This window comes from Sander lucioperca, chromosome 12 (assembly GCF_008315115.2).
Source record: "Sander lucioperca isolate FBNREF2018 chromosome 12, SLUC_FBN_1.2, whole genome shotgun sequence".
NCBI classification, from domain to species: Eukaryota; Metazoa; Chordata; class Actinopteri; order Perciformes; family Percidae; genus Sander; species Sander lucioperca.
Genome location: NC_050184.1, coordinates 8,718,603 through 8,737,285, shown reverse-complemented (window position 1 = coordinate 8,737,285; position 18,683 = coordinate 8,718,603). Strand labels below are relative to the sequence as shown.

The 18,683-nt window shown below is 40.0% G+C and overlaps 1 protein-coding gene across 13 annotated transcripts in view; it reads right to left on the bottom strand.

The window, feature by feature from the left end:
- Nucleotides 1-18,683, bottom strand: part of ubr4 (ubiquitin protein ligase E3 component n-recognin 4) — a 65,636-nt gene that overhangs the window by 26,090 nt on the left and 20,863 nt on the right. For 8 of the 13 annotated variants that reach the window (XM_036008124.1, XM_036008128.1, XM_036008127.1 and 5 more), the window contains 30 exons: nucleotides 18,379-18,608; nucleotides 17,770-17,888; nucleotides 17,563-17,660; nucleotides 16,891-17,048; nucleotides 16,555-16,761; nucleotides 16,209-16,310; nucleotides 16,023-16,123; nucleotides 15,247-15,634; nucleotides 14,983-15,046; nucleotides 14,621-14,812; nucleotides 14,018-14,088; nucleotides 13,088-13,280; nucleotides 12,190-12,423; nucleotides 11,851-12,021; nucleotides 11,538-11,720; nucleotides 10,881-11,039; nucleotides 10,423-10,575; nucleotides 9,599-9,826; nucleotides 9,172-9,329; nucleotides 8,894-9,068; nucleotides 8,321-8,522; nucleotides 7,440-7,603; nucleotides 6,812-7,028; nucleotides 4,964-5,180; nucleotides 4,230-4,262; nucleotides 3,889-3,952; nucleotides 3,621-3,755; nucleotides 730-904; nucleotides 367-498; nucleotides 6-127 (listed from right to left, as the gene is read on the bottom strand). In XM_036008124.1, coding sequence (XP_035864017.1) covers nucleotides 6-127; nucleotides 367-498; nucleotides 730-904; nucleotides 3,621-3,755; nucleotides 3,889-3,952; nucleotides 4,230-4,262; nucleotides 4,964-5,180; nucleotides 6,812-7,028; nucleotides 7,440-7,603; nucleotides 8,321-8,522; nucleotides 8,894-9,068; nucleotides 9,172-9,329; nucleotides 9,599-9,826; nucleotides 10,423-10,575; nucleotides 10,881-11,039; nucleotides 11,538-11,720; nucleotides 11,851-12,021; nucleotides 12,190-12,423; nucleotides 13,088-13,280; nucleotides 14,018-14,088; nucleotides 14,621-14,812; nucleotides 14,983-15,046; nucleotides 15,247-15,634; nucleotides 16,023-16,123; nucleotides 16,209-16,310; nucleotides 16,555-16,761; nucleotides 16,891-17,048; nucleotides 17,563-17,660; nucleotides 17,770-17,888; nucleotides 18,379-18,608 — 4,845 coding nt within the window. The remainder of the gene's footprint in view (nucleotides 1-5; nucleotides 128-366; nucleotides 499-729; nucleotides 905-3,620; nucleotides 3,756-3,888; nucleotides 3,953-4,229; nucleotides 4,263-4,963; nucleotides 5,181-6,811; nucleotides 7,029-7,439; nucleotides 7,604-8,320; nucleotides 8,523-8,893; nucleotides 9,069-9,171; nucleotides 9,330-9,598; nucleotides 9,827-10,422; nucleotides 10,576-10,880; nucleotides 11,040-11,537; nucleotides 11,721-11,850; nucleotides 12,022-12,189; nucleotides 12,424-13,087; nucleotides 13,281-14,017; nucleotides 14,089-14,620; nucleotides 14,813-14,982; nucleotides 15,047-15,246; nucleotides 15,635-16,022; nucleotides 16,124-16,208; nucleotides 16,311-16,554; nucleotides 16,762-16,890; nucleotides 17,049-17,562; nucleotides 17,661-17,769; nucleotides 17,889-18,378; nucleotides 18,609-18,683) is intronic. The other 5 variants (XM_036008130.1, XM_036008135.1, XM_036008129.1 and 2 more) reach the window with 3 other exon arrangements.

Below are 18,683 nucleotides of genomic sequence, written 5' to 3'. Positions count from 1 at the left end.
CTTACTGGGCACAGTAACATTTGCATGTAGATTTTGGAGGCAACATTGATGTAATCCAGTTCACATGTGCAGTATGCATGGATGATGTCCACCAAGGCATTTACTGTTGCTTCCACATGAGTTAGGCCTTAGATAGAGGAGAAGAAAAACATTGACATACTGGGAGCCTGTTTTTCAATTAGGTGTACATCAAATGTACATGTATCAAATTAGTACTTCTAGACAGTAACCATTATGTGTGAATGTTCTATGAAACATTGAAATGTGAGTGGAGCACATGTTCACGATCACATTATTTATCAAGTTTATCTACATATATTTCACACTGAGTCAATGTACTTTTGGGGTCCCAAAGTTTGAACTTACCAGGCAGGCAAGCAGGAGCAAGAAAGGCGTTCTTTGGTTTTAGGGCATGGAGCTTCCAGAAGTTATTCATCAGCTGCGCGATGAAATTACAACTTTCACCGTCCACATGTTTTTGCCCATCCTCTGTCATTTCTATGTTAAGAAGAAAAGAACATGAATACGTTGTATCTGAAACATTTAGGATATTTAGCTCCAAGCCACTTAGAACGTGATCCTAAACAGCAGTCGTTCAAGAGAACTTCTTTTGACATCGGTTAATCATGAAATGATGTTACACAAAGTGTAATCATATAAATCATTTACACACACATTGCTATTCCCTAGCCTTGGGCAACATTCGTCACCAGCAGAATAGCCTCTTACCAGAGTCGTGATGTAATGACTTTGTTTCTGTGAAATGCACCAAGTTGTTGGGTCTCATGATTGCAATGGAGCGAGCAGTGATCACGAGCCTCTGGAAAACATCAGGGTCGAGCTCCCTCCCCTCACGGCTGCAACTATTCAGACACTGCACTGCGTTACTCAGCAAGGACTGGTCCTGATAAGAGGGAGGGAGGCAGATAAGTGTTGCATTAGTTCTTCATAAGTTACATATAGGATGAGCCAAAAATGTAACACCTAAAAGTACTTGATCGCTTAGAATTCAGTTTCTATTATTATTCTGAGGGTGCGGTTTCTGAAAACAAACTGCTGTGTAAGTTATACATTTAAAAATAATAACCGTTGATTAATAATGAACAAGCACTGACAGACTATTCTGCACTGCTGTATAGCACACTATTCAGGTAAAATGTCCAAACAACCATAGGTGCTTTCCGACCGGATAGTACTTGTACTTTTTAGAGGAAAAGTACACTTCTAAGCAGTTCTAAGAACTACTCTCCCCCAAAATCTTTTTTTCCATTTGCATTCCCACTGGCCAAGTGGCCATAGGGACTGGTAGGAGGGGCAAGGGAGTGACGCAAGCACGCACGGCAACGGTTTTTATAGCGTCGTCACTAGACCTTAGCGCCACATACAACAACAACAAATGATGCTAATACTTGTGCACTTTTCCTATATTACATGCACGTACAATCTCGTAGTAATTCACGTAATGTTTTGCTCAACACAGACGGGGCTTTATTATACTCGGAACAGACCCCGCCTCTGCCTGCTGCGCTGTGGACGTGTGTGTGTGTGTGTGTGTGTGTGTGAGACGGCCGGCGAGCCGCAGCCGCAACTCCGAAAAGACAGTTAACCACAGGTTCCCGTTAATCTTATGATGGACATGTGTTGTGATTAGTGCTGTCAGTTAAACGTGTTATTAACGGCGTTAACGCAAACCCATTTTAACGGCGTCAATTTTTTTATCGCGAGATTAACGTTCTTTTTGGCCAAGCAAACTTTGTAGTTTTTTTTTCACATGCTGTTGCAACAACTAGTAACGTTAGAAAAACTACAACACCACACCGGATCTAGCTAGACCGGAAACAAAACAACAGGCACGCCTGCACTTGTTTGGGCTCGCGAGCCAGCCAAAGAGTAGTAGGCTAACGTTACGTTTTGAGTGGATGGTGAGCGCGAGAGCCGAAATGGATGCCAATAAGATTCTGAATGGAAAGTTTACTTTTAAAAGTTGTCGAGGGGGACAGTAGTTTCACGCATACACAGCCTGTGTGACATGGAGAAAGCAGCCCAACGGGAACTGATGCAGAGTGCAAACGCTGTCTCATTAACCGGTGATCACTGGACGTCAGTGAGTAATCAACATTATTTAGGAGTTACTGCACACTGTATTGACTATGTAGCCTATATCAGCATACTGTTTTAGGACTGTGTTGCTTGTATCGTTTTTTGACTGTTTTTGTCATTTGGGACATTGTCCAGCCCCTTTTCTGTCCAGGAGAATTGTTACATTCCTTATTAGAAAAACGTAAAAGTTATAAATGTCCTGCTGTGGCATCTGGTTTTGGACCATTTTGTTTGTACTGTATAAGCAAAGTGTTAGTGTTACATCTCAGTTAGGTTAGGTACTTGTAGGAATTGTGAAATAATGACAGATTCACACGTTTCTTTTGTTTACAGTAAATAAATAATAATACAAATCTTAAAGTCAAGTTCAAAAGTAACTTTCTTTGCATTAATTTGATTCCCAATTAAGATACACTGGTAAGAATTGCTTTCCATTGTTAATATGTACTTAAAAACAGTTCTGAAATGGAAAATAATACAATTTTATTCATGTGATAAAACATGCGATTAATCGTGATTAGCTATAGAAATTTGGCGATTAATCGCGATTAAAAAAAAATAATCGTTTGACAGCCCTAGTTGTGATATTTAAACAAACGAACCGTCAAAGGCGAAATAAAAGCCTCTTATTTACGAGAGCGGTCTGAGAGACCTCCATCTTACAGCGAGGTGTCTGAGCATGACTGGCCGAGCGACGAGCTAGAAGCCGGGGCAGGCGCTTGCTGGCTGTCGCTTGCTGGCTGTCGCCTCACTTGATGGAGCTTCCGAACTCCGAAAACTTTGAAGCAAATTGTCAATTCGGCATCAATTTTCACAAGACTGCCTATATTCGAAATCTAAACAGTTAATTTCTCGCCTAAAACGTTGTCAGAATTTAATTTAATGATGGACAAGATGGTGACAATTGTTAAAAATGTCCCGTTGTTGGTTGTTGCTCTGTCTGCAAGTTCCGAGTTGGCAGTGGGCGTGACTTATAAGTTCGACCAATCAAGTACACTTAGGAAAAGGGAAAAGACCCTGCTCTGAAGTAGGAGCTAAAAAAGTACGCTACTGAGGCCAGAGGAACTTAAAAATCCCAAAATTTTTCCTGTCGGAACACGACGAAAAAACTGTTCTAGGAACGTTTAGTTCTAAGAACTGCAAAAGTCCCTCCGGTCGGAAAGCCCCTCATGTTGGCTTATTTCCTTCAAACAGGGTCAACTGTTCAATACTTATGTCCACTGTGGTTCCTTGATGTAAAAAAAAAAAAAAAAGAATTCAAGGTTCATCAATGTCACCAATACAAATTTGTGATGTGGTTCACTATTTTCCCTGGCTCACTGATTGTCACTTCCTCACTTAAAATGACTGTATGTCACATGTAATCTTTCACTCATAGTAATTTGACCTGATTAAATGATTTGACTACTTTTTATTTTACAACATTTTATTGATAATCAGTGTTATTTGTACAGTATATAAATGATCTTGGAAAAAAATGCTATGCTTTAGTCTAGTCTACCACGTGGGATTGTTTTTACCTTGTGGTTGTGGTAGGCAGTTCGACTGGTGTGCAGGCTGGCAAGAAGTCCCTTGGTCTGCTGCTGCACACCTGCCGGGGTCGGCATGGACAGGAGTAGAGTGGCCAACTCCAGTGCTGCAGCCTTATTCTTCTCCTACACAGAGTTAAAAACATGCAGTCAACAATGCTCCCTAAAGACAAGCAACTGCAAGTTTAACACAGGATTGTTCATTCACGCGTGGTTTTACTTTTAAAGGCAACAAAGAAAAAGATGTTAATCTGTTTACCTTTTCACTGGAGGAACCTACTGCAAAGCAGCTTTCCAAAGCCTCAAGGGCGCTGACTACCAACCTGAAATTAAGAAAGAAGATCAACCCTGCTCCTACTGCACATTTTGCTTTAAATCAACTAATCAAAAGAGAAAAAAAGCAATTCACAGCCTATTGCAGTCTGTGCTGATATAAATGCCAAAACAACACTGAATGCAAGAACAAATGTTTTCAGAAAAAGAATAATGTTGTTGTTGTGTGGAGATGGTGCATGGCATGTTCACAGTCTTAGGCATGGACACAAACTGGCACACATGCACAAAACCATACAAACAAGCAGAGAAAGGGCAGTTACTAACCGGTCCAAGGTTGATAAGGACTCAGTTTCACAACTTTTTATTGTATTTTTGGGAGCAAAAGAAAAAGAACAAAAAATATAGTGTGAGGATCACAGAAAGAAACAAGTGAAATTAAATGATTCATTGAACAAAAGAGAAGCATGCAAGAAAAGATGACATCATGATAGCCATGCACTAAATACTCTTCAGAGAAAAAAACCCTCATTGTTAAGACTACACAGCTGGACTCATGAAGCGTAAAGATATGCTAGGAGGAGTGGGCAATATGGATAAAATCTATTACATATATCACAGTATTCATATATTAATTTTTTTAAATCACAACATTTATTAATATTATTATAGTTCATTTTCTGCAAAACCAATCGAGAAACTGTTTATTAATAATAAAATAACCACAGGAATGTTTTAGCTGAGCCAACAAAATAAATACCTGTCAAATCAATGTATTTTATCATTAAGGAAAAACCATATAAAAATCCAATCATAAAACAATAATAACCACAGGAATAAAAAGGATAGACATAATAACAGTATGGCAAAATCTGACGGTGTAGATAAAAGATAGTTTAAAAGTATAAAAGTGACACAAACTAGGGCTTTTAAAAGTCGAAGAAATTGTCACACTATCTCATCAGATCATTAGTGTGGTTAACTAAACTACCGGGGGTTGAGAAGGGTAAATGCCAACAACTTAGTTTGACCTTATGAACCCTGAAGAGGAAAGCTCATACCTTTCTAGCACAGTGCCGCTGGTGGTGGTTGGAGTGGCTATGTCTCCATCAGAGGTGCCATTGCCCTGGTTGAGGTTGGGACTGCAGACATTGTTAACCGAGGCAGAGGAGAAGTCCTCTGGTGGATCCTCAGGCCAGCCGAACTGCTCCTTGGTTTTACCGTAGATCTTGATTGAATCAAGCATGGTGACTCCAGCTGGGTCAACAGATGCTCCAACTTTAAAAAGAACAGGAAGATGAAACTGCATCAGAAGATGGTTTCTAAACAGTCTGCAGCAAATTCCATGAGATCCAAGTTAAAAGGAACAGGTCAGAGCAAAATAAATATCCTTATTTTGCTCTGAGCTGTTCCTTTTAACTTTGTTTATACTCACACTCACCATGTTGCTTAGAGAGGTTAGCTATTGCATTAAGCTCAATCATTATTTAAAGTGCTCATATTATGCTCATTTTCAGGTTCATAATTGTATTTAGAGGTTGGACCAGAATAGGTTTACATGGTTTAACTTAAAAAAAAAAACACCATATTTTTGTTGTACTACACATTGCTGCAGCTCCTCTTTTCACCCTGTATGCTGAGCTCTCTGTTTTATCTACAGAGTGAGGCATCTCACTTCTGTTCCATCTTTGTTGGGAGTCGCACATGTGCAGTAGCTAGGTAAGGACTGCTAGCTAGTCAGAAGCAGAGTATGAGGGCGTGCCACGCTAGCAGCTAGGCGAGCATTATAACATGTGTTACAAAGTGACGCACGTTCGTCACAGAAGTAAAGGCTGGACTACAATAGAGCTGTTTGGAGCAGTTTGTGAACAGTGTTTTCTGTTGGAGATGGTAAGTCCCTTTGGGGTGGACTTTGGGCTTTTTCACTTTGTAAACCTATAACATGCACAAAAGATAAATAACACTATAAAGGAAAGGGAACAAGCCAAAAAGCATAATATGAGCACTTTAATTGTTTTGCAAGTTCAGAGAACGAGATTGGTTATTTTGGACCAATAAATAAGCTAACATTTTACTTCTGCTGTTTTTATTTAGCAATAAAATACTCATAGGAATCTTGGTATCAAAAGGTTGGATGGATACAAACACAGATTTGTGATTCATTCACATTCAACAGTCACAGTATGGTGGGCTTTTAGTGTCACTTTTTTAGTTGAATCCTGTAACTTGCATCAAGAAGCTACAAAAATGACTAAAATGATTCCTGAAGTAAAAGGTAATCCACATAAATGGATATAAATAGAGGTGATGTTATCAACAACAAGGAGCCACATATATGGCGTTTTTCCATTACATGGTACCTGCTCGACTCGCCTCTCGCCTTTATTGGTTTTCCATTATGAAAAAAAGTCCCTGGTACCTGCTAACAGGTACCTTTTTTAGTATCACCTCTGTCGAGGTTCCAAGCAAGCTGACACAATACGAAAAGGTGACGTGAAAACCTGCAGACTACTGATTGGTCGGAGAGAATCGTCACTAATCACTGCGTCATCACCGCTAGCGACAGACGGGGTGTCCTGAACAAACCCGCCATTTTTAAATAGTTTAGCCCGCAGTGGGTTTTTTGCTGCCTCCAGCTTCTTTTGAAACAAAATGAGTCTTCTGGCTGTGGCAACAGCCACATGCCGAGAATAAAAAAAAAACACACCTTCGACGTTCTGTGTGTGTGTCGCGTTAGTTTCACGGCAGTTTCCTGCGGCGGCGCTATGACGACCAGCCACGATCGCCTCACGCATGAGGCGGTATTAAATCTGCAATGGAAAAAGGAGAACGGGGCACCGCGGCCGAGCCGAGCTGGTACTAGCAGTGGGTAAGCGCCAATAGTCATCACCGCACACTCTTGCTCTTACTAAAGATAGACAGCTTCTTGTCCGCCTGCAGGGCCTCCTCTCTGGTGAAGGGAAAGTCAAACCAGCGGGCTCTCGTCAGGTTTATCTGCATGGTGCGTCCAAAGACCTCCACATAGGAAGGAGCCCTCTCAATGGCTTGAGTGCCCACCTGCACCCGCATGCCCGTCATCACCATTGAACTGTTGTTGTTGACTGCTTCCACAGTGAATCCCCCAGGCTAGAAGGAAACAACCAGAATCACGACAACATTTGTTGTGGTTTACGATAATTTGTCTGATAATAAAACAGTACAACTACAGTATAAAACATGTTTAGTATGTATGTCCTCAGGAGGTTTTAGCAAAAAAGCTCCATTCCCATTATCGTTTAGTTTAGATGCATGCTAATACTTGATTACTAGGTGTAGCCAGTGTATGTTAAATCGCACAATTAGTGCTGGCAGATTACATATGTATTCACATATACAGTACAACAGTGTGTTTAAGTACTTTTGAACTTATACTAGAAGATTCAAATAAGTGAGACAAAAAGTTGTTACGCCAGCACAGTTGGCAAATTTGTAAAAATGTATTACACAATAAAAACGCACCTTTTCTAACAGAGAATAATTTTATTAAAATGTCCCTACCTTTGTGTTGGCCACATACATCCCAGTGGAGTTAAGCCTGTGTTTAATCTGCTGTCCATTGTAGACCTGCAGCAAGTCATTGCCACCAAACTCCACCTCTGTCAGCTGCTGGTTGTGTTCAAAGAAATCCACTGGAAACGTCACCTGACTGGAGGTACGGGTAGCTGAAAGTAAAATCCTTTCATTATAATTCTAACATTTTACTAGACACACAGCATATGCTATGTAAGTAAGAATGTCCGATTTCTCCCGCAGTCACAAAATGATTTGCGGCAGTTAGACGGCGCTACAGAGCAAACATTATGAAGCTTCACAGATTTTCGTGTGTTATTGTATCCAGCCAGGTAAAAGGTAGCAGAAGATTTGTTTATATAGGCTTAATTGTATTTTAATATAATTCTAGCCTAGATTAAATTACCGGGTATTGATACCCGGTTTAGCTCACGATACATCCAAAGTAGGCTAAGGTACCGTATGCAACACCTGAAATGCAACGATGCATCTGATACATATTCTCTTATTGTAAATGAATGATTTTCTGTCAGAGCAAAATATTCATCACAACTATATGACATCCTGGTAAAGCTAACTCAGTAATATACAGTGGGTAATAAAGCAACGGAAAGAAAAGACCTTTACGACAGCAGGAGTGGTAAAAACACTACTGCTTTTGTCCAAAGCGGCCGCTAGAATCAACACAAACTGAAAGTTACATATAGCCACTTTAACCAGGCATTTTGGCAAATAACCAGCCATTGTCTAGGTATGGTGATCACACTTGTATGCTCAGAGTTGTGTGTGTTTATCATTTACTGTATGTTGGGATCCATTTGCTTTCATTTTTGGTGATTAAAAAAATAATTGCACTTTACTCCACTCACTAGTAGCAGCAGCTTTGCGCTTGCGGACCGGCTTCATGATACTGATGCCACAGCTGGGCTGCAGCGATGGCTGGAGCCAATAAGAGGTGTTGTCAACATTGGCCATGTAGATTCGCAGGCTTCCGTCTTCACAGAGAAGAATCATGGTTGTACGCTGTTGCTCATTACTGGCCGTGTGTCGGATAGCTACCATATCTTGAATCTGGGGAAAAAAGAAAAATAATTCATGTTAACCTTAAAAAATGGCAATGAAGTTGAAATGAACAAGTGATACTTTTCATAGGGAAACATATACATAATTCCACAATTACTGCTGAAATTATTGGCTTAGTTATCATGTTTTGCAAGTGTTACTTGTATTACATGTATTGGTATTAGATAGTATGTAGTATATATAAAAAAAGTCTTTATCATAACTTTGTATTGCATACATGCCCTTTTTACTATTTTCCTTTTAACGGGGGTCTTCCTTTGTCAATTTTATACGTCAGTGTTTCGGATTGCAGAAGTTCTATTTACTACGTCCTAACCTGTTAATGACTGTTGCACATCAGTACAGTAAGTGGCCCTTACCTTGGCTTTGGCTGGCAGAGTTTTAATCTCTTGGATGAGGAAGGTGTCTGGCTTGACCATGATGACAAGCGGTATGCCTGTTGTCTGCTGCACGCAGCACACCAGGCCTGGGTGGTTCATGACCTCAGACCATTGGCACAGAGCAGGCGAAATCTTACTGCTGCCGCCATTAGAGCTAAAGAAGGCAGGAGGGCGAGAGAGCGATAGAGACAGAGTTAGCTCGTCCAGGTACCCATTACATTTCCCAGAGACTGTATATAATGTGGCAGAATTGTTACCCTTTGACGTTGATGGGGAAGAGCCTTTGCACTTCAGTGGTGCTGCGGCTCACTGTGGCAGCAAAAGACTTTCCCTGGCTGTAGCTGAAGAAAAGCATCTGAAGCACATGGGAGTAATAGACAGACACACCACCGCCAGCTACCTGCCCGTTGCTATCCTGGAGTCACACAGAAAGAATTTACCTCATTATTGCTTTCTGCCATTCAGCATTTTCAAGAAACCTCAAACTGATTTATAGTGTTGTGCAAACATTTAATCAATCAAACGTTCCAAAAAATAAAAGCAGGAATGCACTGTAGAGCTTGCAATAGTGTAAACTCTTTTAATAAACAATCATACATTTTCCTGTTTATGTGATAACATTTTGTACATCATCACACAATTCTGTAGGAATAATTCCATTGCCTAAGTATATATCCTGCTTACCTTTAAGTCTTCGTGGTTTATCTCCAATACATTTGTGACATAGAAAGGGCCATGTTGGGCACTGCTGGATTCATCCATGAGCTGGGTGTACATGTAACCTGCTGAAGACATGATGACGATGATGTTTTTACCCTCTTCATTGAACAGGAAGGTAGCATCACGGATCTTGGAACTTGGGAGCAGGAAGTAGTACATAGGACTCAGGGCATCTGCTGATAAGTCATAAATCTGTTTTGCAAGGGTGACAAATGAAAAAAAACAAAAAACAAGTATTATTAAGCGTATTTTTTACCATGCAAAAAGCTGAATAATCATAGTTGCACGTAGGGCTGGGCAATATTTCAATATTATATCGAGATCGTGATATGAGACTAGATATCGTCTTAGATTTTGAAGAATCGTAATATCGTTACATGGTAAGTTTAGTCTTTTCCTGGTTTCAAAGGCTGCATTACAGTAAAGTGATGTCATTTTCTGAATTTACCAGACTGTTCTAGCTGTTCTATTATTTGCCTTTAACCACTTACTCATTATATCCACATTATGAGTTATTTATCTAAAATCTAAATATGGAAGATATTTTGTGAAAGCACCAACTGTCAACCTTACAATATCGTTGCAATATCGACATTGAGGTGTTTGGTCAAAAATATCGTGATATTTGATTTTCTCCATATCGCCCACTAGGGCCATCCATACGCCCTAGTTGCACGTTTAGTACCTGCGAGTGTGAAATCAACGGAGAATTTAAATCAGCTCACCAATAATAGCTCAATACTCTTATTAAAGGGTGCATACAAAATGTCTTTTGTCTGTATATATACCTTGACAAAGTCAGCAGTGATGATAGCAAGTTCAGTCTGTGAGCCTGGTAACCAAATAGCTTTGATGATGAAGTTGCCAGTTGCTAGTTGTGGGTGCAACACCAAATGGTCTGACACAGAGCCAGTGCTGCTGAAAGTTAGCACATGGCAATCCTTGGAAAAATGAAAGAACGACAAAGACAGAACAGTCAAATACCAAATTCCTACAATATATAGCAGCAATTCATATAAAACGTGCTTCTAAAGCTACTTGGCATGCTATTAGCATCAACAGCTACTCTGAATTCTACCATGATTATGATCTAGGGTAACTTGGTAGTGGTCTTTTCTCACAAGCAAAAATATCTACATTGTTGACTCTAGTATTTTCATTTTAATAGGTTTATTTGCACACATGGGATTAGAAAACACACCCAAAACAGAACAATCTTAAATTTAGAAAAAGCTGGCTTTCTGACCTTGAGGCCGCACACAGCCAGGTAATCCTCATTACAAGGGTTGCCTGTGAGACTGAGGACAGTGAAAGGGACTGGAGCAGAGGCCAGTCGGGTCAGTGTTAGCTTTCTCTTGCTCGAGTCAGCCTGTTTCAAGAGAGTGGACAGCTGCAGAACTGTTATCTGTAAAGAGGGAGATGGAGAGAAACTGGGGTTATTGGGTGTTCGGACAATGAAGACAAACTGGTGATGGCTAATTTAGACAATTATAACAAAAGCAATAACATATAACGCAATAAAACATAAAATAAAAAAAAAAACAGCCGAAATGCAACTTTAATTTAAATTTATATTAAAATCAAATCAAATGACAATATTAATATGTTGACAGCAGACATTGTTTTTAATGTCAAGAATGATATGATGATTAAGTGGGCGATATGATGATTAAGGATGTCTGCTATAATTTAACAGGTATATAATTTAACAGGTACCAACCATGTAGAATTACCATTCCATACGTAACTCATTAAGGTATATCAAAATCCCCACAGAAATAAATTCATTTGGAAATTTCAAATCTAAATCTAAATAAAATTGTCCACTCATGCTTTTTTTAAATTATATTTTTATAATAATATCATTATCACAGGATTCAGCCTACTGGTTTGTGAAGCTTACCTTGCCCTTTTCATGGCTGACTGCAAGGTGCTGGCGGCGGCCGTGGGGTGAAGACAGGACACACATGGCAACACGACGCAAGACATGTGCACTAATGAGTTGGCGTATAGTTTGTCCCTGGTCACCACTGTAGTTCATCCTCACATTCTCAAAAGCCCCTTCCTGAGAGCCGAGTGTGGGCACCTGAGAAAAAAGCGCAGCAATTTACATACATATTATTACATACAATGAAGTTTCTGATAGGATTTACAGAAATGAATTGAAGAAACTAAGTGGTTTTTCTATCCACTCTAAATTAAACAGGTCTTCATACCATTAACTGGTCAGTCATCTCCACAGTTTTGTCCTGAGTATGCAGTTCATTGAGTGCTTGCTGAGCCCGGCTGCTGCTTCCCACTGCCGATGCCTGCTGGAAGTTGGTCTGGATGGCTTCCATGAGAAACATGAGCATCTCTAGTATGACTGCTGCAGTGGATGATCCCATCTGTTGTGGAGAAAGACAGCCAAAAACTTGAGTCACACAATGTACAGTGCATGTAAAATACCTCTGCTTTAAGGAGTGCAAGTCATTTAAGTCTTCAGCAAAAAAAAAAACATATATGATAGACAGACACTTCCAAACTCAGAATAGATAAAACATATTTTCTCTCACCACTTGTGATACCAGCTCTTCCTGGCAGCCCTCAATGCTCTTGCACACACTGCTCTTCTTAGGTTTGTCTTCATCACCAGGTTTGCCATCGCAGATGGTGACCTTGCCCTTGTCAGAGGGTGAGGCATTCTGGTGGCGGATAGCACTGTCGGGCATACGCAGCTCACTCTGGAAGGCAGAAGACTCTTTCAGGGTGGAGCCCATGCCGCTGCTGGGACTGCGTTTGACCAAGGCCTGTGGATGGTAGAACACAAAGTAGAGCAGTGAGAACAGCAACATTGTTGATATGTGCATGCATATACCATCTTCTTTGTTTAACTTCTCTACAATTCGGATAACCTGCTTTTGTCTTCACTTTACTAGCTCCTCCACATTGTGGAGTATATAGTTAGTCAAAAGGAAGGTCAGAGAGATGGTGCTGGTTGGATGGATGTACACTTCATCTAAACTGCCTCCAGAGGTAAACAAAAATCATGGATTGTCAAGATTCCTGATATCACTGTATTGATAATTAGAATTTGCTGCATGGCAATACCATATACATTCACTATATTTTCTTAAACTATTATGAGCTACTGCTATTACAAGACTGACACAAAAGAAGCAAACATTGCAAACACAAAGAAATAATGCAAAAGATCTATTGTACTTCAAATTAAATTAACAATTTAATTAACAGTAAACAGAAGGTAAAATGTAGTTGATGGTTTGTTCATCACATGCACATTCAAAAAATTATTTATGATTAACTAGCAAAGCTGGAATTTTCAGTAAACAAAATGTTAACAGACATGATTTCTCTCACTTTCTGGCCACGTGTGTGGGCTAGCTATAACCCTGACCAAATGAAATGACTGGATGGAAGTCAATGGGGGAATGACTTGCAAGCCAAAGTTACCGCTGTTGTTCTCTTTCCATGATGACCTGAGGTATTCGGTCTCACCTGGCAGCTGCCATCCTCTTTGGCACCGCAGTCACAGAAGAAAGAGCCATATTTGGCATAGGAGATCTCATGGTCTTTGTGACAGACCTTGGCGCACACTGTGCACACACCTACCCCATCCACCATCTTACAGGTGTGACAGTGGTACCTGCAGAATAAAAATGAACAGGACAAGACTATGTATAGTACATAAACTATTTTGTCATGACAAAATGTCACCTGCATATTTGGACATTAAGGCATTTCAACAAACGAATATCTAAATCTCATTTGTGTATGTGCATGACAGAATGCACATAACAAAAACCTTCAAGATGCTGCTATACGCTTTAGTTAAGACTCTGAAAATCTTTTGTTGCATTAAGGCATGTTAGTGTTAAGAAATCAAAACTAAGCAGTTTAATCAGTATTGTCAGTAGAGTCAACATCACTATTAGCAACCAGACACTGATAATCTGTTAATTTTCAAACAAATGAACATAATTGTGTGTATCGTTTCTTCGTAATGTCAACGGTGTGAAGTTGTCCTGTTTCCATGGTTTTTAATAAACGCCAATTACTTTTGATTCATATAAATCTATTGTATGTAGGATCTTTATAGCCCTCTATATTCTAAATTATGAAAGGGTTCATGGGAGACATATCTATTTTCAGGTGCCGCAGCCTTGTAGTTTGTACCAAAAGACCTATGACCTGCTAAAAAGTCCATTAATTTGTTCAAGAAACAGGTGTCTCTTAAAATGGAGATCCTGTGTCTCAATGAGATTACATGTATAAATAAAGGTTAAAGAAAAAAGAAAAAGAAAAGATTAAAAGGAAGAAACAACCCCTGGTTTCATTCAAGAATAAAGCCAAAATCACAGGGAACAATAAACTTCTCTTTACCAGTGCTGGTTCATGAACTCCTTCTGAGTAATAGTGAAGGTGCAGAGTTTGTTGCAAAGGGAGTCCTCATCCTGTCAAACAATGACAAACATGTTAAAATGTATTGTTCTATTTAGCCCAAGCAGAATTCCTGGTATCTGGACAAAGACAATGGTCAACATTGCCTTGGGAAATTAGTATGAAAGTAAAACTTTATATTTTTAATAAAATTATGTTATCGTTGTTCTACTGGACAGTGCGTGAGGTGGACTTGGAGACATGCACCTCAACCAGAGGTATTTTACTTCTAAGTCAACCTGCAGAAGGAATACGACGCTTTCTGGGGCAAGTGGTTTACACCGGGTTTGGAGCAACATTTTGTTGTTTTTCTATATTCTATATTCCTGAGATTTGTCAGAAGGATTTTTTTGTATAATAATTTGGCTTTTCTGTTTAGTTAAAAAACTTAAGAGATGACATTATACATAATGTCATCGGCAGTAGTGTTCACATCAACAATTCCATAGCATTTTATGTTTAGGTCAAAAAACTGCGTATTTACAAAACATGGCCCTGTTTCAAGATGATCGACAGAAAAGGAGACATAAAGGGATGAGATCTCACAGAGTCCTCTGCTTGGGAATCATCCTCCTCTACTGCAAGTTCCTCCACCCAGTCCGAGTCCACTTCCATGGCCTTCTCTTCTCCCTCCATCAGCAGTGCTGAGGTGCCTTGGCCACTGCTTTGCCGCAAGGCATTCATCACATCAGCCAGGTAGGAGATGATGTGGCACGAGCATTCCAGCATGCTGGCGTGCTGAAAACAAGGAACAGGCGCATATGAATTACTTGACAGTTAATGGTTAAAAATGCTAATAACTCCCTTCAGAAATGCTAATGCCAGTGTTTAAAATGGAATTACACCTGAATGAAGTCAAAATAAGGCACTTCTATAAACTGGTGAATTATACTAATATAGAAACTTACCTTTCCTTGGGATATGTTTGTGCTCACTTTTTCCACGACATTCTTCTGTGTTAAATACTTTTTGCTGCAGAGAAAAATTTGACTAATTTTAAAATGAATATTCATACATTTAATATTTTATTGCTGTTTGATAACGGCTATTGGTAATTTGAGTCTTTTTACCAAGCAATTTTCTGGTGACTTTAGCCCTCGTACTGATGCTAAAAATAAATCTTGCCTGATGTAAATTTAATAAGGCAACAGCATGTCTGTGAAAATTCTTACCATCTGGTCAGCCAGTCGATAGCTGCCCTGTGCAGCTGCAGGTGACCGGCCCCCTGTCCTGCGCTGGCAAGTGTTGCCATGATGACCATGAGTTCAGGAAAGCCTGTTCCATCACCATTGGCCAGCATGTCTGTTGCCATGGGAATGAGTGTGCTGAGGAGGACAGTGCACACTCCTTCGCCCACCTGGCTGTTGTCACGCACAATATGAGTGGTTAGCACCTGCAGGAGCTGTCGGTTTTCTTGCACTATTTCCAGCTGCTCAGAGTCCTTTGGCGGGGTGGCCGTCATTCGAGTCAGCCAGGACTGCAGACGAGATGGCTCCACACAGGCCAGCTGGGCCAGAGAGCCACACAGACACAACAGGCTGGGGTTTGGGCTCTTCTCCGCTGGGAACGACAACATCACCATTAGATTTAGGCTTATTGAAAAATCTGATGAATCTGTAGTTTAAGTTTTCATATTTGATTTTTTTTTTTTAAAGATGTCAGTATGCTTCAAACAAAGTGTTTGTTGGCCATCGGACAGTGTCTGAAACCCCTCCCCCACACCTTTCCGACATCAGAATAGGCCTGGTGTGCAGAGGTGACAAAGTCTTTTTGTCAAACGCACCTCTCGGACACCAGGCTTTTCACTCTGCCTTCAAATATAGCCACTTAACACTTTTGCCATTACATGCGGTCAGAGAATAATTCGTACAAATCCATTCCATTGGATACCTAAGCATACCTAAGCCTTTTGATATCTTTTCTTGATTGAAATGAACAGTAGACTTACTGAGCTGGAAAAGCTTGGTGAAGAATTTCAGCACCCTGTTGCAGAACTTTTCTGATAAACTTTTGTTGGCTGTTGCCATCATAATCTGGACGAGCTCACCACTGGGGAAAAAAAGGAGCACAAAATAAGCAAGGTAGCAGTATAAATGTGCAATAATGCAGCCTGTTTCATCAGTTGAGTAAATACCTGAATGAAAAGAACTCTTCCATGGCCTTACGGACTTGACTGCTCTCAAGCTGCTTTTCAAGGTACTGTAGGCATTCCTCAAGGACAGACTCATCTAAACCACTAAAAAATGAGATCAAAGAATGATAAGAGCAGTAAGACGCAACCAAACATAAATGTGCATGCAAGTAAACAAAGACAATATTCTAAAATAGGCTAAAAGCTGTTTAGAACTGCACAGTGGGGCATTATTCTCTGTGGGTTCAACACTACAAACACCTGTTTCACACCACACAGTGTTTTGATGTTAATAACAAATATATTTTTAATGTAGGTTAAATGATTTATCATGTCACACATGGCATACCTGTTAGGGTCTGAGTGATTGGCAATGATGTTGTAACACCCGGTGACCAAACGCTCGTAGATGCGGGCTAGGAAGGCGTCTGACTCTGATGGGCCGAGGATGCGCTCCAGTGAGGTGCTGCTGATCTCAGCCACACTCTCTGTGCTGCTCTCCAGGAGGAGGGGCAGCAAAGTGCGCACAACCTGTGAAGGATTCAGCTCCTCTGTGCTGAGGAGACAAACGAGCAGCAATATTAACTGAAGTTTTCAGGTTTTCATGAATACATTTGACTTCTCACATACTTGTTGTTATATGTTAAACGACTCAGATTTTAAATAGGATTGGACAAGCACTTACACAATGAGGTCGCCAGTGAGGCGAACCAAAGAGAGTAGGATGTGTTTAAGAGAAGAGGCCAGAGGCAAGGACTGACAACTCAATGTGCCCAGGTGAGCTGCTTGGATGGCACTGATGTAGCTCTCTGATGGAATGGTATCATTGGCAAATGCATTTCGCTGAGAAAGAAAAACATGACTTATCGGTCTCATATTTGCTGGTACAATTTTTTTTTTTTTTTAATGACATGTCATTATGGGTAAAAACTATACCTTAAGATTTTTTATAATTATATTGGATATATCTTTGTTTATTAAATGCTATAAGGTAGACATTTTAGATACATAATTCATTGGTTATGTTTAAAATTGGAAGTTTAAAAAAGTAACATACATATAAAAGAAATAACAATGACTTAAAAATAAATAAAAAGACATTGAAAATCTTAAGGCTGCGTAGAGACCAACAAAACCACATCAACAAAAACTGTCATTGTTCTGAACACAGCTTAGCCAGAGTCAGCAGCTTGTTAGGATGTACAATTTTGACTTTATCTTGAGGATTGGAGTAGGAGTGGGTGGTACAAAAAAAACACACTAAATGGTGATTAGATTGCCTACTACCCTTTATAAAAGTGCTTACAAAGAGGGACAGAGTCAAACCGAACCATAAGCAACAACTTTATCCTCGTACCCATGAGCCAATGTTGGGGAATTCATTGGTGTGGATGCCGTTCCAAGTCTCACATATTGTCTGTACAGCCGATGGTAGGTTCTGCATAATACTATGACCTGTGAAGTTTCAGTAAAAAAAGTTCAGGTTAAAACTGAGTGTACAAAAAAGTTGTCAAAGTGAATGAACCGTTTCACAACTTTGTTCTTGAGTAATTATTTCACATACCCAGCAGGTTGGCCTTGCAGCGGGTGGAGCCAATAGACAGAACTGCAGCATAACCTTGGAGCTTGGCATCTGTGAGCTTGTTCTCCCCTTCGTCTGGGATGTTCATTAGTAAGTAAGACCTGGTCATGACAAGTTTGGTTTAATCCTTTTATTAGGATAAACAGATTCATCACTAACAGCTTAAGCCTCATTTTTTTTAGGTTTGAAGCAAGTTTCCAGTTAAACACCAACAGGTGAATGTAAAATGAATGTAAAACAAACACCTTATTTACTTTTTGGATTTATCTCTTGGAAAATACTGTTTGGCCTAGTGAATTCAATAGACTGCCGTTCTCTTTGCAAAATGGCAGCATGAAAGCTCTACAGTAAAGGAAGTGATGAAATAAAATAAAAAATGTCCTGTCCTCTGTAGTTTTAATGTCTCTGTTTTCAAAATGAGATTGGCTTTATCCAGAAGATATATATAAAATAAATATTTAAATAAACCCCGCAGTTATTTCAATCATATCCTTATATCCCAGCTTGCTCATCCAAATGCATGACCTAGACAAGCTTGTCTGATGGTCAGTGTTAAGCTAAGTGCAGAAGTTAGAATGATCCCTTTCTCACCTTGTAAATGCTGTGTAAACATCAGCGAGCTGTAGTGTGGCAGGCAGTAGGTTCTTTGTGACCTCAGATGACTTGTGGGTGTCTGCCTCAATGACAACCTTGGACAAATGCTCATCGAGGGAAACCTGCACTTTAGAGATGACTGCATCCAGTGTATAGATGGCTTGTAGAGAGGGTAACTGATCAAGTGGAAGGATGGCGTTCGGGTCTACACTGGAGAAGGTGGAAATCTGCAACCGAAACAAGTCATCAAAGAGTGACAGTTGTGCTCAAAACGTACTTTCAATACAAAGGTCTACATGATT